This window comes from Dicentrarchus labrax, unplaced genomic scaffold (assembly GCF_905237075.1).
Source record: "Dicentrarchus labrax unplaced genomic scaffold, dlabrax2021, whole genome shotgun sequence".
Lineage (NCBI taxonomy): Eukaryota > Metazoa > Chordata > Actinopteri > Moronidae > Dicentrarchus > Dicentrarchus labrax.
In genome coordinates this window covers 21,052,415-21,072,521 of record NW_026136702.1, presented here as the reverse complement: position 1 = coordinate 21,072,521, position 20,107 = coordinate 21,052,415, and the positions used below count along the sequence as shown (strand labels likewise).

Below are 20,107 nucleotides of genomic sequence, written 5' to 3'. Positions count from 1 at the left end.
GAAAAACTGTACCATCCCTCCTCACATACTGTGCTCTCTCCACAGTTGAGGCTGTACACCATGTGTCCATTCAAATTTATCAGTGCTTCTGTGCTGATAATTAGGTTTCGTCCCTCTTTGGCTGTGCGGTTGTGGCAGTAACTGTTAATAACTGATACATTTAGATTGATAAAAGAGGCTGGTAATAACAATGTATTTCCTCTGGTATTCTCTCTAACATCTGCAGTTTGTGTGAAAACCTGAACCTCTCTGTTAACCTCCAGTGGAGCTGCTGTGTGTTCAGGTTGTTACTGAGCAGCTGTCACTTGTTAAATTTGAACTCCTCAGGCACTAATACGTCCTCGGCCAACATTACTGTGCTTCAGACGCTGCAGGCTCAATTTTAAAGTGAATATAATGAAATATGGGTTCTGTGGGTACCCATGAGTCTCCCCTTTACAGACATGCCCACTTTATGCTAATCCCATGCAGTTTGGGGCAACAGAAGTGTATTTGAATATTTTTCCATACTGGGATGCCTAACAGCATTGGAACTGTATAAAATGGGTATGACTGGAAGGCTGACACCATGTGGATTCATGTGTGATGATGTTAGTCCCCATACTAGCCATTGGATTGTAGAGAGACCTTTTTTTGAATGTTGACCTCATTGTATTAAATTACATTTTGTTACCTCTAGGATAATGACAGCCTCATGAAACAACACAACCATAAACTAGAGACCTAGGGCATTCAGATGATGTATTTCTTTTCCTACTATACTGAAAAGAAAGGGATTTTTGAGTAATTTCCAGAGCAGAAGTAATCACCATCCAATCATCATGAAAACACAACTCTTACAGTTATTGATAGCAAATCACAACATACATTTTTCTATGGTTTCATAAATGGTTAAACTTTGCACTAAATCTGTGTAACAAAAGGTATCAGCCCCAAACTGCTATATGACTTAAAAAAACTTACATACAGTGCAGTATCTTATTTTTTCACAATTAGTTATTCCTAATATTTCAGTATGATCAAGATAGAGCTGATTGATGTTCCGCATATTTGCACACTGCAAAGTTCATTTTAAAACTGTCAAAGGGCACTGGCATCTGCATTTCATCTGTGTGGTCGTTAACGTATAATGTCCATAAGAATAACAACAGGGCTCTCTGGCCCTCTGCACTCCACCCGCGTCTGTGCATTCATGTGGAGGGTTTGTCCTATTAAACCAGTGAGCGTGGATTCAAAATGAACAATAAAGGCTTGCCCCAGTGCTAACTGCTCACTCATCCACTACTATCTGGAAACATGGCTGCTGTATAATGCAGAAAAAATATCATATAAATGTATGTGCTGTCTAATCTTATGCAATTACAGGAAGCAGTATGTGACATAACTCAACAGCTGAATGTGCAAGGTGCCAAGGTGCTGTGAATGTGAAACTCCTTAATAATGAGCATATGATTAGGGTTGTTTTGGGAAGAGGTTGTATTTTAAACTTCCCTGACTTAACAAAACCTTCAGGAAGGTGAAGGAAGTGTCATCAGCTACAATCTGTGGCACACCCAAACACGTCTTAGAGGTCAAATCAGCTAAAACAAGTGATAACACCTGCATGGGTGGACCTTTATCATAATCCAAAAGTACCTTTTTAGAGCCCAAATTCAAAAATTATTCTGATTGATTGGATTCCAATTATTACAAAGCTGTCGTTATAACTGTGGGATGTTGTATCAAGGCAGGTTGATTCTACTGAAGGCCTCTCAGTGTTAAAGGGGAGGAGAACAGAGGATTTCCTGCAGGGATGAGCAATGCATCTCATGTTTCTTATTAATATAGACACACGAGACATGTTTCACCCACCCAAGGCGCAGCTGAGAGCAGCAGCTTTGCGTAGGCCGTCTAAACTCAGACAGATGGTGTCTCTCTCCCTCTGGCTCTGCTCTTTGACCCCCTCAGCTCCCAGGATGAAGGCCAGGCCCTTGGAGCTGCCCGCCATGCGGCCCGTCAGCGGCGTGGACAGCACATCGATCAGGTTCTTCCACACGCCGGTTAGGATGAAGCGGGAGAACACAGCCCCTGAAAAACACGAAGGAGTAAGGAGCAGAAAAAATAAATGAATGCTAATGTAGCTGATGGGAGAAAACAACAATATGTTGTATCAAAGGATGCAACAGATCAGACACTGTATTTTTCCGCTCTTGACATTCATTACGATTATATCAGCAAAGCAAAGCAAAAACAGTCTGTTATTGAGCGTCTACACAGCAGCTGGCTACAGTAACCGATGACGTGGACAAGTCAAGCAGGAGCATTAGTGTTGTGTATACACACAAAAAAAGAATATTACTGTCAACAGGGGTGACTCAGCAGCAGTTACCATGGAAATTCTGACCAATCCTTTGTCCTCCACAGGGATGCAGAAGGAGCTCAGGTGGTACCTGACTCTCTCTCTCTCTCTCTCTCTCTCTCTCTCTCTCTCTCTCTCTCTCTCTCTCTCTCTCTCTCTCTCTCTCTCTCTCTCTCTCTCTCTCTCTCTCTCTCTCTCTCTCTCTCTCTCTCTCTCTCTCCCTCCTCCAAACCCTTTTCTTTTCCCTCATGTTTTTCAGTTACACCAGGACATAATCACTGACCTGACCTGAACAATTTTAAAGTTTGTATTGTTTTGTTATGTGTTCGTTCATTGTTTTGTTATGTGTTCGTTCATTAATTTATTATGATGATGAATTCATTGGCACAACACATTTTCAATCCCAACTCATCAAATGCTGCTGCTTGGTCAGTAGCCCTCCACTTAAAAATATCACGCTGTAGGCACCCCTCTCCTGTAATTTCTGGACCCTCAAGAATTGGTCGCAGTCTGGTTTGATTTAGGCACACAAAAAAAACTTTCTTAGGTTTAGAAAAATATCAGAAGTTACGTAAAGTAGCCAAAACAGCATTCTAAAGTAACAAAAAGCAGCAATTCATATTTTCAGGTTATTATATATTAATGAAAACCTATACATATACATATAAATATTATATTCCACTTTTTGCCAATAGATCTTCCTAAATGTGACTGACTCGACCTTTAACAAAAACATGACTTGTTTGCTGAATTAATTATTCATTCTATTAAACAACTTCAAATCACCCAATGAATCAGCAAATCAGACTGAAGTCAGAATAATATGAATAACATTCATCTATTTATTGGGAGTGCTATGTCCTCAAGGCACTACAAAAAAAAGGTTGGAGCCCTTGACCATGCAGCACTTTTCCAAGATGCTTCACCTTTCTGCCCACAACCGGTGGAGCATTTTCAACTTATTAACACAGCAGCAGTTCAGCAGCAGTTTCAAGGTGAGTGAACGCTGAAGGGTTGAGCTGGGATGATTTAGAGGCTCGGATGAAAAACCAAAAAAACTCCAAACATGAAAAATCTTTGAGGGTTTGACCTGCAATAAAACACCACCGCTGACTGAAGAGAATTAAATATCCGTTCCCTTCTCAGTATCAGTCTTTTCACGACTAAATAAGAAACAAATCTACACATTATGGCACAAAATGTCACAGATTTTATTATAGTGATGTGGAACTAACAAATAATTCATTGAATAAATGGGTGAACCAATCCATCAATTAATCCATCATATTTCTGAGGCTTTGGGGCAGTTTTATAGTAATGAGGGACTGACCTGCCATCACAGTGTCACTGCCGGCCTTGTCACAGCTGAGTGGTGATCGGCTCGATGCCCTCCTGATCAGCTGACCTCCAATCGCACTGCTGCCCAGACCGTCTATATCTGAGAGAGGAGGAGGGGAGGGGAGGGGAGGACAGAGGGGAAAGAATGAGACGATAAGAAGAAGTCGTCAATTGTTGTGATCATTACAGAGGATGTCTGTGATCTCAATCAGCTGGGAATCTGCCATTTCCGGAGTTTGCTGACCAACACTGACATTAGTCTGTGTAAATACTGGTAATTTAGTGTAGCTATAAAAAAAACACACAAGGATTCGAAAGATTTTCAAATATTTTTTGTCATTCTTTAATGCTATTCAAGGTAAAAGTGACAGAGACTTAAGTAGAAATTATTCCTAGAGCTTTTCTTTGAAGAGTTTTAAGAACTTGGCTCAAATCAGTTAGTCAGTTCCTGATATGAGTAAATTTACCCCACACGGAAAGGGCTATATTTTTCAGGTGATTGTGTGTGTGTACCTGTCAGCATGGTGATGAGCGGCAGTATGTGATCTTCCGGTGAGCCCCAGTACCCAGCCTCAGCCAGCAGGTTGCGCTCTAACACCTGGTGGTAGAGCTCCTCGATCCAGGCCTGAGACAGAACCACAAGGACTCCACTGCTCTGGATCAGACGCACAAACTCCTTCTGCAAAACACACACACCACACATCAAAATCTATTCCATCTAGTCAAATACATCACATCTAATTCTATACTTCCGTTTTATTTCCAATATTTTTTCTGATTTTGCTCCACTCCAGAAGAAGGCTGGTCAGACTTCCAATCTACTATTCCATGTCATTTCTTTTCATCTTGTCGAGTACACTTTTTTTTCACTTCTACTGCCAATACTCCATTATAAACCCTGTCATAGTTTAGTGTGTGTGTGTGTGTGTGTGTGTGTGTGTGTGTTTTGCAAACTGTGGGAGTAACTAGCGCTCTGCTCACCAGGCTGAGGATGGGTGCGAGGGTTCGCCGTCTGTAGTAGTCGCAGCAGCAAAGTTTGAGGTTGAGCAGCAGAGCGTAGTACGACACCAGGTAGAGACCATCTGCGTTCATCAGAGACTGACAGCTCAGAGTGTCACCTGTCTCGAAACCTGGAGAGTGGATCCCACCTGAAGAGAGCTCAAGTTAAAACTCCCCTTTATTGCCAGTGCTCATTACACACATTTATTTAATTAAACAATGAAAAGAGATACCTCAGCAAAAAGAAACCCACCACACAACAGAAAGGACATAAAGAATGAAGCACCAGTACTGTTGTCCACAATACTTCAATGCACCACACCCCCCTAAAAGCATTAGCATGTTAGTCAGCTTAATATGGTTCCTTCTTGTCTTCAATAACAAGAAAGAAAGAAAGAAAGAAAGAAAGAAAGAAAGAAAGAAAGAAAGAAAGAAAGAAAGAAAGAAAGAAAGAGAGGGAGGGAGGAAGAGGGAATAATAAAAGAAGTAGGAAAAAGAGAGAGACAAAACTTTGGTAATAACAAACACCATCGCTCATGGCATTAAAGCTTATTAGATCTGAGAACGAGAGAGACGCAGGGAGGTGAATGGAGGGAGAGAAGGAAATAAAGAGGGTCGAGAGAAGAACAAAGCGGTGGTGAAAGAGAGAAAACTGGTGCGTAAGGGAGGGAGAGTGAAAGAAAAGAGGAGGAGAGGGACAGAGAGTAGGGAGGGAAAGAGAGAGGAGAGAAAACAGACAGAAAGAGAGAGAGGGAGACAGATATATGGACGGCCGAATGAGGGGGAGGAATGAAGGAGGAAAATGATTCGGACCCAAGGGGGAGTGGGTGTGAGCAAAGGTGTAGAGGAAGAGGAGGAGGGAGCTATGTTAAGCTATTTTAAAGAGAAAGAAAGGAAAAGAGAGGCAGAAAGAGTAGAAAGTTAGTAAAAAGAGAGTGGGGTGAGACAAAGAGAGGACAGAGGAAATGAGTGTGAAGGTGAGAGGAGACAGTGAGATACAATCTGTTAGCTGATGATAAGTCAAGTGTTATAATCAGAAACTGACTCTGGGGATTTACAGCCTCCACCAAATTCATTAAGTCAGTTAACCGTAGAGTTTCATTTCATTCCTAATTTGCTCTGCTGAAAAAAAACTCCCAGCAGGCTCAGTGTTTTTACTGATGGATTAAGGGTTGTGCCGCGAAGGCAAAACATTGTACTAAATGGTTCCTGTTCTAAAGTGATGAAGAGAATATACGGTTTACACATTAGTATGTACATTCAGACTACGGTTCAATTGGCAATTTCTTAAAAGGGAAACTTCAGTATTTTCAACCTGGACCCTTTGCCTCCATGTTTCTGTGTTGGTGAGCTTGAATTAATGCTTTAAAACACCAAAGTCACACAACAACACAAACAATTCGGCTTCGAACAGAACAACATAATGGCTGTTTCTGGTTCAACAAAAGGTCTATCTCTGTAGGGGTCTGTTCAATAATAAAACACTTAGCATAACCATCTGAGCCTCTGTGGCAAAAACAAGCACTTTTAGTGGACATATCTTGACAATGCACAATTGCCCCGAAGGATTAAGCGTTGTTTCGTGGATCACTTATTAAAATTTTTTTATCTACTCTATTTTATTGCTCACTTTACTTACCCTATATCCCAGAGTGTCCCAACAGTATGATGTATTTACTTTACTTATATCTCATTTTGGACAGTAGAGACGTTTACTGTGAACAGAGCTGATTAATAAAAGGAAGAGGCTGGCTCACAGATCACTCCACCCTCAGCAAATACCTGTGTTTGTTTAGCTAACACACACACACACACACACACACACACACACACACACACACACACACACACACACACACACACACACACACACACACACACACACACACACACACACACACACACACAATCACATGCTCTTCCCAATTTTCAAACACGTCACATCAACACAATGAAGAAGCAACCCTAAGCACTCCCTCACCAGCCTGCAGTCCGGAGCAGAAGGTTGAGGAGAAGTTCTGTAGCGACAGGTCCACGTCTGTGGTGGTGGCCAACCCCAGCAGTCGGGGAAGCAGTGCTGCGAGCGACTGGACGAACAGCCTGGCACTCTGCTGGTCGGCCTCCTGGTTGCGGAGAAATTTGAGGGACAGGGCGGCGGTGCGCAGGGAGCGATGGCCCGGGCAGTCGCGAGGGGTCTGCTGCTCCTCGTCAGCCAGTGAGACGTTGTCAGAGCCGATGTCAGACACGTCGGAGCGCCCAGAGTCTTTCTCAGCAGCCATGGAATACTGGTCACATGAGTCAAACTCTGTCCTCGACAGGTCCTGCTCTTCCATGCTGATGGACCAACAGATATACAATATATAATTATATCATCATCATGCTGTTGACCATTTTCAAAGCATACTGTAAGAAATTACAGGCAGCCATTGGGTTGAGTTGGTGTCACATTTGAACCTGCCTGAGAAAGGTCATTCTTACGTTATCTTTGAAATCTTATTTCAAAGTTCTCCTCAGTTACGTGAACTGAACTGACAAACTATAATGTTCTAAAATCTAATTCAAAAGAGGTTGATGAAGCACTTCTTCTTCATGAGACAGTTTCAAGCTTTGCCCGTATACATACGCACACAAACCTGAAGTACCTGAAGTTGCTCTCGCTGTATCGCGACCCTGCTCCATGGTGCGACCTGGTCCTGGACTCCACAGACAGGAAGTTGGTGATGTCGGGGTAGACCAGGGCATGACTTCGCTGCACCACATCTGGAGGTACCACACCTCCTCTCTCTCCCCCCCCTACTCCTCCACCACCCCCTGCCGCTCTTTGTTTCTCTCCTCTTCCCTCGACCTCCACTGGACCTCCTCCCTCCTCCGGTTGGATTCCCTGGCCCGGCTCAAGGCTCGGCTCCTGTTTGGTCCCCTCCTGGCCGCCACAGGATGAGGGTGAGGGGAGGCGTGCGTCCTCCCCACACTCCTCAGGTGTGGTGTGACCTAGGCCCACCTCCCCCACCTCCAGATCCAGGGTGGTTTGTCCCGTTTCAGTCGTGATGCTAATGCTAATGTCAGGGCTGCGCTCGGTGGCCCCGGTGGTGGCCATGTTGGAGGAAGACGAGCAGGGGTCATAGGGAGCCTGCTCAGAGGACAGGATGTGTCTCTGCCACCTGAAGTCGGCCTCGTTGATCTCCATGGACTCACGTGTTGATTCTGTACCATCTTTCAGGTCGTCCAGTCGTCTGAGGAGAAGCAGAGCCTGAGAAACAGCAGCTATGTTACTGTTTTATAGTAAAATCATGCTTTCAGTGAATAAAGGGGCACTACACAGATTTCGACCACGTTACATCTGACCCCTCCATCGCATCCTGTTTCAGGAGCGTACCTGCTCTGGCTGGATGCCGCGGCCTTGCGACATCTCATCCAGCGCCCCGAGGAGAGCGCAGGCACAGGAGACAGAAGAGTAACACGCCTCGATGCCTCCCTTCATACAGGCCTCTGTCATCCCGTCCATCACTCTTCCAGAAGAAGCGAGAAACATACAAACATACATTATATCTTAACTGCTTTGCCTGCTCTTAGAAAAAAAAATATTTTGGTTCGTTACTGAATTACTTGGTGAAACACTTGGATCATGATCTGTGCTCTTTATTGTCAGATCACTAAATTAATTATGAGGGAACAAGTATTGTGTCTTATTTGAGAAAAACATGTGATAGCATTAACAGCATATTCTAACAACTCAAACAAAGATCAAAGTGAGAGAAGTCAAACTAACAGTTTAAGCAGGTCCAGGTGAGACTTCCTCTTTGAGAAGGAGCGCTTCCTGGTTTCAGGCTCAGCCACGCATGGACCGGCGAGGTCGTACAGCCGCTGGGGACTACCTAGAATCTAGCCCACACACACACACAGAGAAACAGATCACTTCATGCACTCCAAATTCATTTGATATATCATTTCCAGAAACATATTTAGTCATCATGTAATGTCAAATGTCACACATGGTTATCACCTGACTGAATCTTTTTTTGTGTACAGATAACAACATGGCTGACTAAAGATCAACTATGATGAATTACTTACACGTAATTCAATAAAGAGGAAAGGAAATCATTGGCGGCATGATGTTTCAAAATCAATCTGAAAAGTTACAATATGCTGTTGGAAAAGGTCAGCAATAATGTCTCCCCCCACCTCCTTCATGATTCGGATGGCCTCAGTGCGGTGCTGAGGGGGCGGGTACAGCAGGATCCTGTGGTAGAGTGACTGCAGCACCGGTTTCATTGACTCCACGCAGCTGACCAGACGCACAAGCTCCGCAGCAATGTAACACACAGTCCGCACTACTGGTGCGATCCTGGCGGGGGCGCTGGAGGAACAGCCGGACCCTCTGCCTTGATCGGATACCCCTCCACTGGAGGAATCCACCTCCTGGCTGATTCCTGACAGAGGAAAGGAAGGAGACTCAACCATTAAAAGCATGTTGATAAAAAGAAAGAATACCAGAAATAGGCCTGAGTCAGAATGTAAATTCATCTTCAGCTACGCATAATTATCTTTAATGTCTATTTTGAAGGAGACACCATCAAAGTGACTGCTAGCAGGAAGATAAATAATAAATATGGTCTCTGCGTCCAAGCACTGGGATGTTTCAAGACAAAAAAAAGTTTTTACATAATGGACCCATTTAATGATTGAATCTCTAATTAGATAAATAGGCTTGTTCCATAGCAACTATAATAATGTCGACATGATCTAACTGCGTCTAGTTATATGTTATCTCGAGCTCTAGGAGGATGACAAATTGGCCAATCAGTGCCGCAACAGCACACTGATATAATGATAAAAATATGGGATGTGGGGAACAGTTTCATACCTTTGGCAGATGGAGAACAGTGGCCTACTTGACAAGTTTCTGTCACAGCCAAATAAATTACAACGAGCAAACTTTCAAAAGTTGTTCATTTCTTGATGTCTGGAGTTTGGACTCCTCATTTTCACTCCAAAAGACTCAAACAAGCCCTCACGTGCTTTGTACAAATGTAAATAAATTGTGATGACCAGCGGTTTCTCTGGTAAATCCATTTACCTAGACTGAGCCTGTCTGAGAGTCGATCTCGGTCTGGCGCCCCCATGTAGCCATGGTGGGAAGTGATTGTTTTATCGTTGACAGGATTTCCCATGATTGCCACGAGGGATGGACACAACTGCTTCCTGGTAGAAGGAATATCAATATTGTTTGTAGGATTATGAATACATTAGAATACCATAAATTACAATAAGGTGAGTTGAGAGATTTTGAAAAGGAAACCATGAAACTGACATCACAAATTATTAACTGGACAAAGAGCTCCTAAAAAACATCAACAACATTTTTTTGTCCGAGAGTCTTTAATTTATGCTTTTGTTCTAAGGTATTAAATGGTTTGGTATAGATGCACATCAGTACCTAAGGCAGAATGAACAGAATAAATCATTTTTTATTAATCATGTTTTTCTTGGCAACCTCTCAGCCACTGATGTGCCAAATCAAAACGGCTGTTTGGTGGCAAACGTGCAGGATTATAGTATTAATCATCTTACCATACAAGGTCAGTAAAACCTCTGGACAGGTGCATTGTGGGTGGACAGCTGCTGAGCATGGAGAGAATGCACTCCAGATAGAGGAGCTGCAGGAGCTGGTTACCACTGGAAGGTGAAAAGACACAACGTTATACAGAGGTCAGAAGTCAACTGGCCTCTGTCCACTCTTATCAGGAGTCTGTGCCAATGACATTTAATCATGTTTTGCTCTATTTAACAGGTGAAAGTAGCTGCTCTTGAACCCTTTAAACCCTGTTTTTGCTTGGTTTTCACACCCATTATTGACAGGATTGTGGCAGAGTAACTAGAGGGCTGTGGCTAAAGGAAAGAATATTACATCAAATAATGAAAAACTGCAGCGTTACCTGTCCACTGACTCCAGCTTTTCACAGAAAACTGTCAGAACAGTCACCACATCTTCACACAGAGCCTGGCTTGTCGGAGAAATATCTGCACACACACACACACACACACACACACACACACACACACACACACACACACACACACACACACACACACACACACACACACACACACACACACACACACACACACACATTAACAAGGTTAGATCACAGCACATACTTTATCTTTATTCAATATGTACATGAAGTGATTAGAAACTTCTCTCTCTCACCTCCCTGTTTCTTAGTCATAAATAAAATACATCAATAGATTCTCTGTGGACCTGTTCGGATCTGTAGAGACATCCATCTAAACTGTGTGTGTGTGTGTGTGTGTGTGTGTGTGTGTGTGTGTGTGTGTGTGTGTGTGTGTGTGTGTGTGTGTGTGTGGACTGTACAGTATCATAAAGAAGTCCTGTCAGTCTCTCTGTGAAGGTGTTTCTTACTACCTGCAGATAGGTGATTACAGTGGCTTTATACCAGCTATAAACCAGTTTATACTGCACACTAAAGAAGATTAAAAGTCCTCAGACACTAGTGGCTTCATGAAGCTTTACTTCTCACTTCACAGCAGTTGAGAAAACAACACATTCTGGAAAGAATAAAACTGCAGAGATCATGTTATCTAAGTCAAAGGGGTTTATCCTCTTATGGTAGCCATCTTAGAATTATCTCAACTTTACCAGAGATCAAAATTCCAGTAAGCATACTGTATTACCCGATTACTTGTCTCAGTAACCTAGCCATTTGCTGGAGGAGTTGGGGTTTGAACCATCAGCCATTTACTCCATTACTTAGCCCTTTACTCAATTACCCTGCCACTTACTCCTTTATCTAGTTAATTACCTAGCCTTGATTAGCTAACCATCAGCTGGGGAGTCAGGGTTTAAACCATGAACCTTCTGACTACATGACCACAGCTCTACCTAGTGAGCTAAGTCTGTCTCTGTCTATCGTTCTGCCTGTCTGTCTGCCTGACTGTCTGTCTGTGCATGTCTGTCAATCTCTGTTAATTAGGTCATCTCAATCAGCTGTCTGCTCCCAACTGCAATTAAAGGATGCCATGGTGATAGAATGGAATTGGATTCCATTGTTCCATCTGTTTTAAAAAACGTTTATTATTTTAAAAGGTTTAATGGGATTTTAAAGTTGAATGATACCTAAAATGTTTGATGTTTGTGAGTTTGAAATTGAGTTTGTAGCTGAAAGTATTAATGAAAAATGAAGAGTTGAAAATTCATGAAAAATAAATTCTGAGCATTTTCCCATTAGGATGAAAGGGGAAACAAATTGACATAAAACCCGAAATTCTCCAGAAAGTATGAAGGATTTCAAAAAATCGGAATTGAAGCCCCTCTCTCCTAATTAAGCAGGATATTTTGACGTGCTTTCAGCATTCACACCCGTTTACAGTATGATCACATGCATGATTATATAATAGAGGTGATTACTGCACTAGAGTTGATGAAGAGAGTAATGACAAATAATGATGTACCTCTTCTGTGCAGTGGCAGTGCAGTCACCTCGTCTCCATCTGCACCCTGCGGAGGAGAACACAGCAGGAGGTGTGGTTACTGTGAGTGTGTCTTTTTTTAAGGTTTTGCAGCAATACAACTCTGATAGTGTGTGTGACAAAGAGTGTTAATATGTGCCAGTTTTTTTTCTATCTTTATGAAAAAAAAATCTATACGCAAGGATTATGAAATATGCCCAAGACAATTTAACAGACCACAAAGAGACATCTTCAAATTGTTTGACTCATTTCATGCAGACCTTTTGTTTTTTTGGGGGACAATTAACATCAATATAAAACAGACATAAGCAACAAATCCTTAAATTTGAGGAGCTGGAAAAGAGAATGTCTGTTGATTGTCTAATTCATTTCTCAACTATTCATTACTGTATATGTTTGTGTGTGTGTGTGTGTGTGCATGTATGTTACTGCTGTACTGTGTGTTTTGCATGAGAGTGTGACCTCTTGTCTGTGTCGCAGCTGTAGCGTCAGGTCTCCCAGTATCTGGCTCAGCGTGGCTCTGACCGCTGTGTTAATGCTGCGCTGGTGGCAGCTGGACACGTAGGTCTCGACACACACCTAAAAACACACACCCCCCCCCCCCCCCCCCCCCCCCCCCCCCCCCCCCCCCCACACACACACACACACACACACACACACACACACACACACACACACACACACACACACACACACACACACACACACACACACACACACACACACACACACACACACACACACACACACACACACAGTCAGTGTGTGATCTTTTGTCTGAGTCACAAAGAGAAACAAACAGAGAGGTCATGACTCACAGTCCCAAGAAAGCATTGCAGCCAGACACTGAACTATCAGGGAGATTTATTGGAGGTTTCCATGGCGTCAGAGATTACCATGGTGACCAGACCAATGAGAGAGAGGGGGCATGGGGATGTATTGTCAGTGTGTTAAAAATCTTCCAGCAAGATTAGAAGGTCACAGAGTAGAAGGTAAAACAGCAGTCAGTCAGGAGCTGAGCAACACACAGGTTATAGGTGGATAAGGAGATTTAAAACATTAATATAGAAGCAAACAGCTATTAGCCACGTGGAGTCATGGCCTCCTGAGTAGAGAATGACATCACACTCCCTTTGCCTGTGTTGCTATCGCAGCCTTTCTCTGCTTTGTTTACAAAGCCGGTCTGGCTGTGTGTGCATGTTAGTGCATGTGAGTCCTTCCATCTACAGCCGGTGACTGAAACGGCTGTTTTTATCATCTACGTCAGTAAATTCAAGATATATTTTGACCGAACAGTGGAAAGAATAACAATGACCGCTTTAGTGAGTATTTGTTTCTGTCCTTCATGTCAGTGGCAAAAAACTAAACCTTTAGTGGAAGTTCTAGTGGCGCATTTGTCCCCAAGGATTAATGTTACATGGCAGCCATAGCAGCCCATTTCACAGTTAGTGACAAGTGACAACAATGACATTGGTGTCAACCTGTGTGCTTATTTGTACAGGTATGTATATACTGTATGGATTGCCATTTTTATTAATTGTTGTATTTACTATTGACTGTTGTCTGCAAGCCAAATTTCCCCTCAGGGACATTAAAGCTTTACTCTACTCTACAGCCTACTCTATTCTCACGCAGAGCTTTCTGCTGAACCACTAACACTGGTTCACTGAGGTCAAGGTTTACTCATAACAATGACTGTAAATTGGAATATTTCATTCTGATGAGAAGTGAAATGCAAGTATACTTTTAATTTTAGATGGTTTTGTAAATATTTGGCTAGAATCCATCTTGCCAGGCTTCAATCTATGCATTACAGTGGTACCAGTGGCTAGCATCAGTTATATCAGAAATGGAGCGTTTAAGAGTTCACTCATGATAGACAGTGATAGACAGATGGTTCATCCACTTGCAGAGTATTTTCTATTTCCAACAAAGAGTTTCCAGATGGTTCTGTGTAACAATCATGTGGCCCAGTCCAGTTAAAGTCCAAGAGTGATTGTTCAACACCACAAATGCTTAGCGCACCAGTCAGCAATGAAAGTGCAAGCCAGATTTAATTCACCAACAATCTGTTCTATCCTCTGAGAAAGAGGCTGAGAGCTTACAGGCCCAGTCTCATATACAGCTTCAAACAAAGACCATCTCTGCTAATTATATCCACATTTTAAGTCTTGAAAGCCGCAGGGATGTTGTTCACCACCTGTGCCTAATCAATGAAGAATCAATACATCCTGCATCATTAGGCCTTCCAGCCGCAGTGAGTATGAGCTGTGTGAGATGGACAAGACTGTAAGAGGCTGCTCCTTAAATTAAAACTTCTCCTTGCTCCAGCAGTTTGAACACTTGCAAACACCACTTGCAAGCAATCAACTATACAGTTTTATTTTTTAATAGCCTCAGTTCAGTGTTTAAATAGCCTCAATGAGGTTTAATATTTTACATTTTAAGCTACAAAATCTGTTACATTTTAGCTAAGAGATAATGTAAAACATGTAAATTGAGAAACAGACAAAAAGATGATGGGAAAAGAAAAACCTGCAGCCGTAACAATTTCTTTGCCTGTAGGTGGTGAAAATGTCATACATCTGCAGTTCTAAACTGTTGCTGCTATATTTTACTACTCTCCAGGTGGTGCAGGCTAACAGGTGTAGAACAGAACAGTAAAACAACAGCTTGTCCTTACAGAGAATCTGCTGCTTGCTAAACATGAACAAGTGAGCTTGTGAGCTACAAACCAGTTTCGATGAACTAGCACCTAAAATGTTGCACAATGCAACTTTTCAGCTTTGCATTTTGGTAAAATTTTAGTAATATAATTAGAGTGAAAAAACATATTAGTTAGTAATTAGTTATTGATCCAGTGTGTAACATTTATGACGATCTATTGACAGAAATTGAATATAATGTTCATGTTTTCACAAGTATATTATCACCTGAAAATAAGAATTGTGTTTTAAATGCATTAACATAAGCTGCTTTTATCTACTTGGGGCTGCTCCTCTTCCATGGAGGCTGCCATTTTGAGTTGCCATGTTTCTACAGTAGCCCATAACAGACAAAACAAACACTGGCTCTAGATAGGGCCTTTTCGTTTTTCATTAGTTTCGCAGCCACTGTAGTTTCTCCTTTGTGCTTATGTAACGGATATGATTGTATAAAAAGAATTAACTTCCAGCTCCCGGTGAATAAATCCCTCAGCGCTGCATTAGGAACCTGTACTGAGCCTCACTGTTTGTATGTTACTGATAATGGAGTGGTGCTGACAACATCTCCAGTCACCCTGAGTTATGACCCAACACAAACAGAAACACACACACCAGATGGCCAGCCCTGGCGGCTCGGAGCCCATTAACACAACATGTTGACCAGGTTTTTATGAGCTGTTAATGGACACCTGGGTACAGGAGCTGCTGCTGCTGCTGCTGCTGAGAGGAGTGATGTTACAGGAAAACACTACAGATAGCGCTCAGAAATTTGTAACACAGTATATGAGTTTGGGCATAACAGCGTGGGCAGGTCTGCACACTGATGACTCAGATGACATTTTTAGTTCATTATATATCTGCTCAGGTAGAGCACTTCCAGGTCCATTGTTACATAATGCTTTTAGTAAGGTGTCCTGTTCAAGGGAATTATGAATACTCAAAAATCTTCACACAGCCTACTGACCCCATGCAGTCTTGAAAGATGGCTATGAAAGTCTGTAACACATCCCTTTGCATAGTCAGCTTGAATTATAATGTGATCAAATTTAATGGTGAAAAAAAGCATCAAAACGACCATGGAAACTGTTGAAACCATTCCTGCTGCAGGATCCGCTCACTAGCAGTTATAGAGAGTTTTTGCACAAAGAAACAATTTTTTATAACATACTGAACAAATAGACCAATGATGGGGGGGGATTATGCTGCAGGAGTAATTTCAGAAGTTTTTATGGATGTTTTGAATTCGATTTTTTTGCTCTAAAATCCACTGTAACACAAAGAACACAAAGAAACAAGTTACAAACTTACTGTACAGACCCATCTTTCAAGCCTACATATGGTGGGCATTAGATACTCAATTAATAAATAAATATATTCAAATTCAAAGTATTCCAATTTATATGACAAAGCTACAATTGAGAGATGCAGTTATATATGATTCACTGTGCACCCTGTAGGACAAAAATAATTGATTCATGGCCGTATTACTCTTCTTTTACAATGGTAGTGGTTACATTATATACATACCTCTGGCATTTGGACAAATGTATATATGTAATGTTCAATGCAGAATTGAACCTGTTAAATGTTGGAGCACAGCAGCCAAACTGAATGATGTGCTGAACATCATCAGGCAGCATTAGAAATTCACTATTTATCAACATTCTGTTGTTCCCTTTCAGCAACAATATTCAGCAAACATCAAGGCATGGAGAGGGCTAGCATTGGAAAGAGATTTTCTGGATACACAGAAAGCAAATCTGAGTTTACTAAGCTTTTCTTTAATCTGCACTGTGTTGTCTTTACCCTCGACAAACATCAGCAGTGAGGGAAATGTCATTTTACAAACATATTTCAGCCCTATTCTGAAAATTCAGCCCAAAAATATCATTACACCCAATTTTGGTTATTTCATGCAGTCTGATTTTTAAGATATATACCATCATGAATGTTGATAGCTAATTCAGATGTTATGGGCAGCAGTAAAGACTGGAACTTTCTTCAACAGAGTACGTCCAGTACGTCACAGGCTTGCTTTATGGCAAATATCTCCTTTCTTGTAAGAATTCTCTTCTGTTCTTGTTCGTGTATTCCGAAATCAGCTCATCTTCACGCCTGTGTGTGTTTGTGTGTGTGCAAGACCACTCATTTCAACTTTCTGAATAATGGATGAGATTACAGCGTGAGACAAGGCCTTCGGCTGAGTAGGGACGGAACAAAGCTTCACCTTTAAAAATAGAGCTCATGTACTGCCTGCTATATGCTAACAGTTCACTGTTCTTTTTTTTCTTAAAAAAAAAAGCTATCAGCAGTATGGTCTGGAACAGACCAGTCAATGCTGTGGCCAGGGAGGAAAATTATGCCTCAATTTTGCTTTTTCATCAGGTGAAAGTTAAGAACTCCACAAAGAAGTAAAACCAAACAATAGGAGGTAAATGGACGTTAAAGTAGTCTATCTAATCATTTTATTCTAATACCAGGTACATAAAATAAAAACAAACAAAAAACCCACAGAGAACTAATTGGCTGAACCCTTGGCTGTATCTCAGATGCAAATCCAAATACAGCTGCTGTATTACTGATTAGTATTGCTGAAGCAAAAAGAAAGTCCCTGCTTGCTGCTAGATGTAAAATATCAAATAACTGATGATGAAGCTGATGTGTATCAAACAGACTCAAGCTGTCCTACCTCTGCAATCCGGAGGATGGAGTCTCCATTAATGTCAAAGTTTGGTGAGTAGGTGATACACAGCAGGACCTGCACACAGGAGATAGAAACACAGTGTTCTACTTCCTAAAAGAGAAGTCAGTGATGAATATTTCTATCATCCTTGGAATTTAAGAGCTGAGGGAAACAGAGTTTAACTGATGTAACCTGATCACAATCATAAACAGTTACTAGGGCTGCAACTAATGATTAATTCCATTATGGACCAAACTGTCAAGCATTGATTAGATGTTCCCTAAAGTGTCAGAAAATGGTGAAAAATGCTGATTACTGCTTTCCGTAGCCCTAGGTAACATCCTAAAATATCCTGTTTTGTCCACAACCCAAATATATTCAGTTTACTGTCATAGGGGACAAAAGAAACTAGAAATTATTCATATTTTAATAGTTGAAATCAGAGAGATTCATCGATTATCAAAATAGTTGGTAATTTAATAGATGAAAACTAATCAATTCATTGACTAATAATTGCAACTATTACTGTGATAAAGTTAGTCCATATTAAGTTGAACACATATTGGCACACAGCAACATGGAGGTTGAGCTCTAAAGAGGCCAAATTACAGGAAACCTTCAAAGAAAATCTGCAATGCAGGCAAAAATGTTTTTCATGCAGAGCTGTTGAGCTGCCAAGCATATTTACATCCCTTTACTCATTTTAATCTAGGCCTACTGCAGACTGAGTGTGCACTCTGCAATACAGTGGAAACATTTAAATATACAAACCAGTTCAGAGTCTACTGGCAGAGATTGATATTTAGACACTTAAATCATACATCCCCAGGTCTTACCTTCATGACTTCCACCTGCAAGTCTTCATGGAGAGATGGGGTGACTCTGATGGCCTCCAACATCTGGCTGAGCAGCTGCTTTTCCAGGACCTCCACCTCCACGCCCACCCCACCCACAAACCTATCCTCACACAGGAGCTTCTGATAGGAGAAAGGCAGAGGGAAGAGCGTTTGACAAAGCAGACCACTTCTGCTGTATGTAAAAACACCATATATACATATCATCTGTCCAAATAAATCTGTATTTTATATTTGATTATACTGATCTTCAAGAGGCTTAAAGTGATTTCAGGCTAATGGTGAATCTATAACAAAGCATTTCTTCTTTAATTTAAGAAGATGTTGTTAAGTAAAGAAGAATAAAATAAAATTGTTGGAAGAGAAATTACAGAAGTTACAGTTATGTTGTATACTCCAGTACCTGCATTCCAGTAAGTGCTGTCTGTCCCAGTTTGGTGTTTTTAGACTCCAGAGCCATCTGTAGAGGCAGCAGACAGCGCTCTCTGGAAGGACACACACAGTCATTAATGCTTTCGGTAAAAAGTATTGTAGGAAAAGTGTTTTCATCATATTGGCTGAGTAGTTTGGTGGTAGTTTTAGTTGTCTAAAGAGAGAGAGAGAGAGAGAGAGAGAGAGAGAGAGAGAGAGAGAGAGAGAGAGAGACTGGGATTCTTATCGTTCTAGATATAATCCAACCACAATCAAAATAAAGTAAACAGATGACTGATGCAGACTGCAACCAGTAGGAGATGTTGACTGTTGTCCCACAACTTCAATATTTAATAGAAAGTGAGATTTTGGACCACTGAGGGGAAAGCACATCAGCACAATATGAGATGGTCTCTCTCCTGCTCTTAGTGATACTGTACATACTTCAAATTCAGAATATCGAATCACAACGGAGGGAGAAACAAGTTATGTGATGCTTCTGTCCTCTGGCTTCACATTTCATGGACCAAAGAGACACACAGAGCTGCTCCCAAGACGGGCTTATATGTATATCATACAAGGAGAATAGGAGATAGAAGGCTGACTCTTCCTCCCATTTGTCCTTGTTCTGGTACTGAAAGGGTCACTATGTTCCATTGGAGCTAGAAGCTACTTTATCACCCTCTCAAATTCAAATCTGACATAAATGGGAGAGAAACCTACTGCGTTTTGTCAATACGGTACACTTCAGGTTATTTTAAACACTGACACAGATTTCTAATAATAATGAAACACACCATCCAAGCAATCAACAATAAACACGTCAAAAACGAATTTGGAAATTGTGCAAGAGAGTTAACAAGATACGGTCAGACTCTGGGCTCATTTCTGCCTTGAGTCACACTTACAGAGATATGTCACTGCTGACAGTGATTGGACTCGAGATGCAGTCAGACGGGCAGTGTCTTTGGGCTGTTAGTGCCCAGCAAAGGCTGAGAAGCTGTGATAACTGCTGCAAGCTAATGCAATTAGTTTCTGACAATGTCAATTTCAGACATTTCAAAATTGGACTCTGCAGAGACACCAAAGCAATGTACTCAGTTAACCCAATGCCAAAAAAAGATTAATTAAAAAATAAAAAGCATTACCAGTAATCTGCTGGCTTTAATGTTTAATTTTACTTTATATTGGGCTCATTATATTTGTTTTACCTTGTCTGTTCTTTACAATTTGCTTTTAATTCAGTCATTGATGATATCAGGGCGCTAAAAAAGCAATTCGTCTTGCC

General features: G+C 41.5%; 1 protein-coding gene across 2 annotated transcripts in view; it reads right to left on the bottom strand.

Annotated features, from left to right (window-relative positions):
* Positions 1-20,107, bottom strand: part of arfgef3 (ARFGEF family member 3) — a 53,171-nt gene that overhangs the window by 26,484 nt on the left and 6,580 nt on the right. Inside the window, exons 3-19 of one of the 2 annotated variants that reach the window (XM_051380039.1) lie at positions 18,812-18,893; positions 18,391-18,531; positions 17,561-17,629; positions 12,629-12,745; positions 12,149-12,194; positions 10,612-10,696; positions 10,247-10,351; positions 9,753-9,877; positions 8,858-9,105; positions 8,442-8,554; positions 8,049-8,181; positions 7,309-7,922; positions 6,657-7,009; positions 4,658-4,824; positions 4,190-4,355; positions 3,669-3,776; positions 1,852-2,067 (exon numbers count right to left, since the gene is read on the bottom strand). In XM_051380039.1, the coding sequence (XP_051235999.1) occupies positions 1,852-2,067; positions 3,669-3,776; positions 4,190-4,355; positions 4,658-4,824; positions 6,657-7,009; positions 7,309-7,922; positions 8,049-8,181; positions 8,442-8,554; positions 8,858-9,105; positions 9,753-9,877; positions 10,247-10,351; positions 10,612-10,696; positions 12,149-12,194; positions 12,629-12,745; positions 17,561-17,629; positions 18,391-18,531; positions 18,812-18,893 (2,888 nt within the window). The remainder of the gene's footprint in view (positions 1-1,851; positions 2,068-3,668; positions 3,777-4,189; positions 4,356-4,657; positions 4,825-6,656; positions 7,010-7,308; positions 7,923-8,048; positions 8,182-8,441; positions 8,555-8,857; positions 9,106-9,752; positions 9,878-10,246; positions 10,352-10,611; positions 10,697-12,148; positions 12,195-12,628; positions 12,746-17,560; positions 17,630-18,390; positions 18,532-18,811; positions 18,894-20,107) is intronic. The other variant, XM_051380044.1, reaches the window with a different exon arrangement.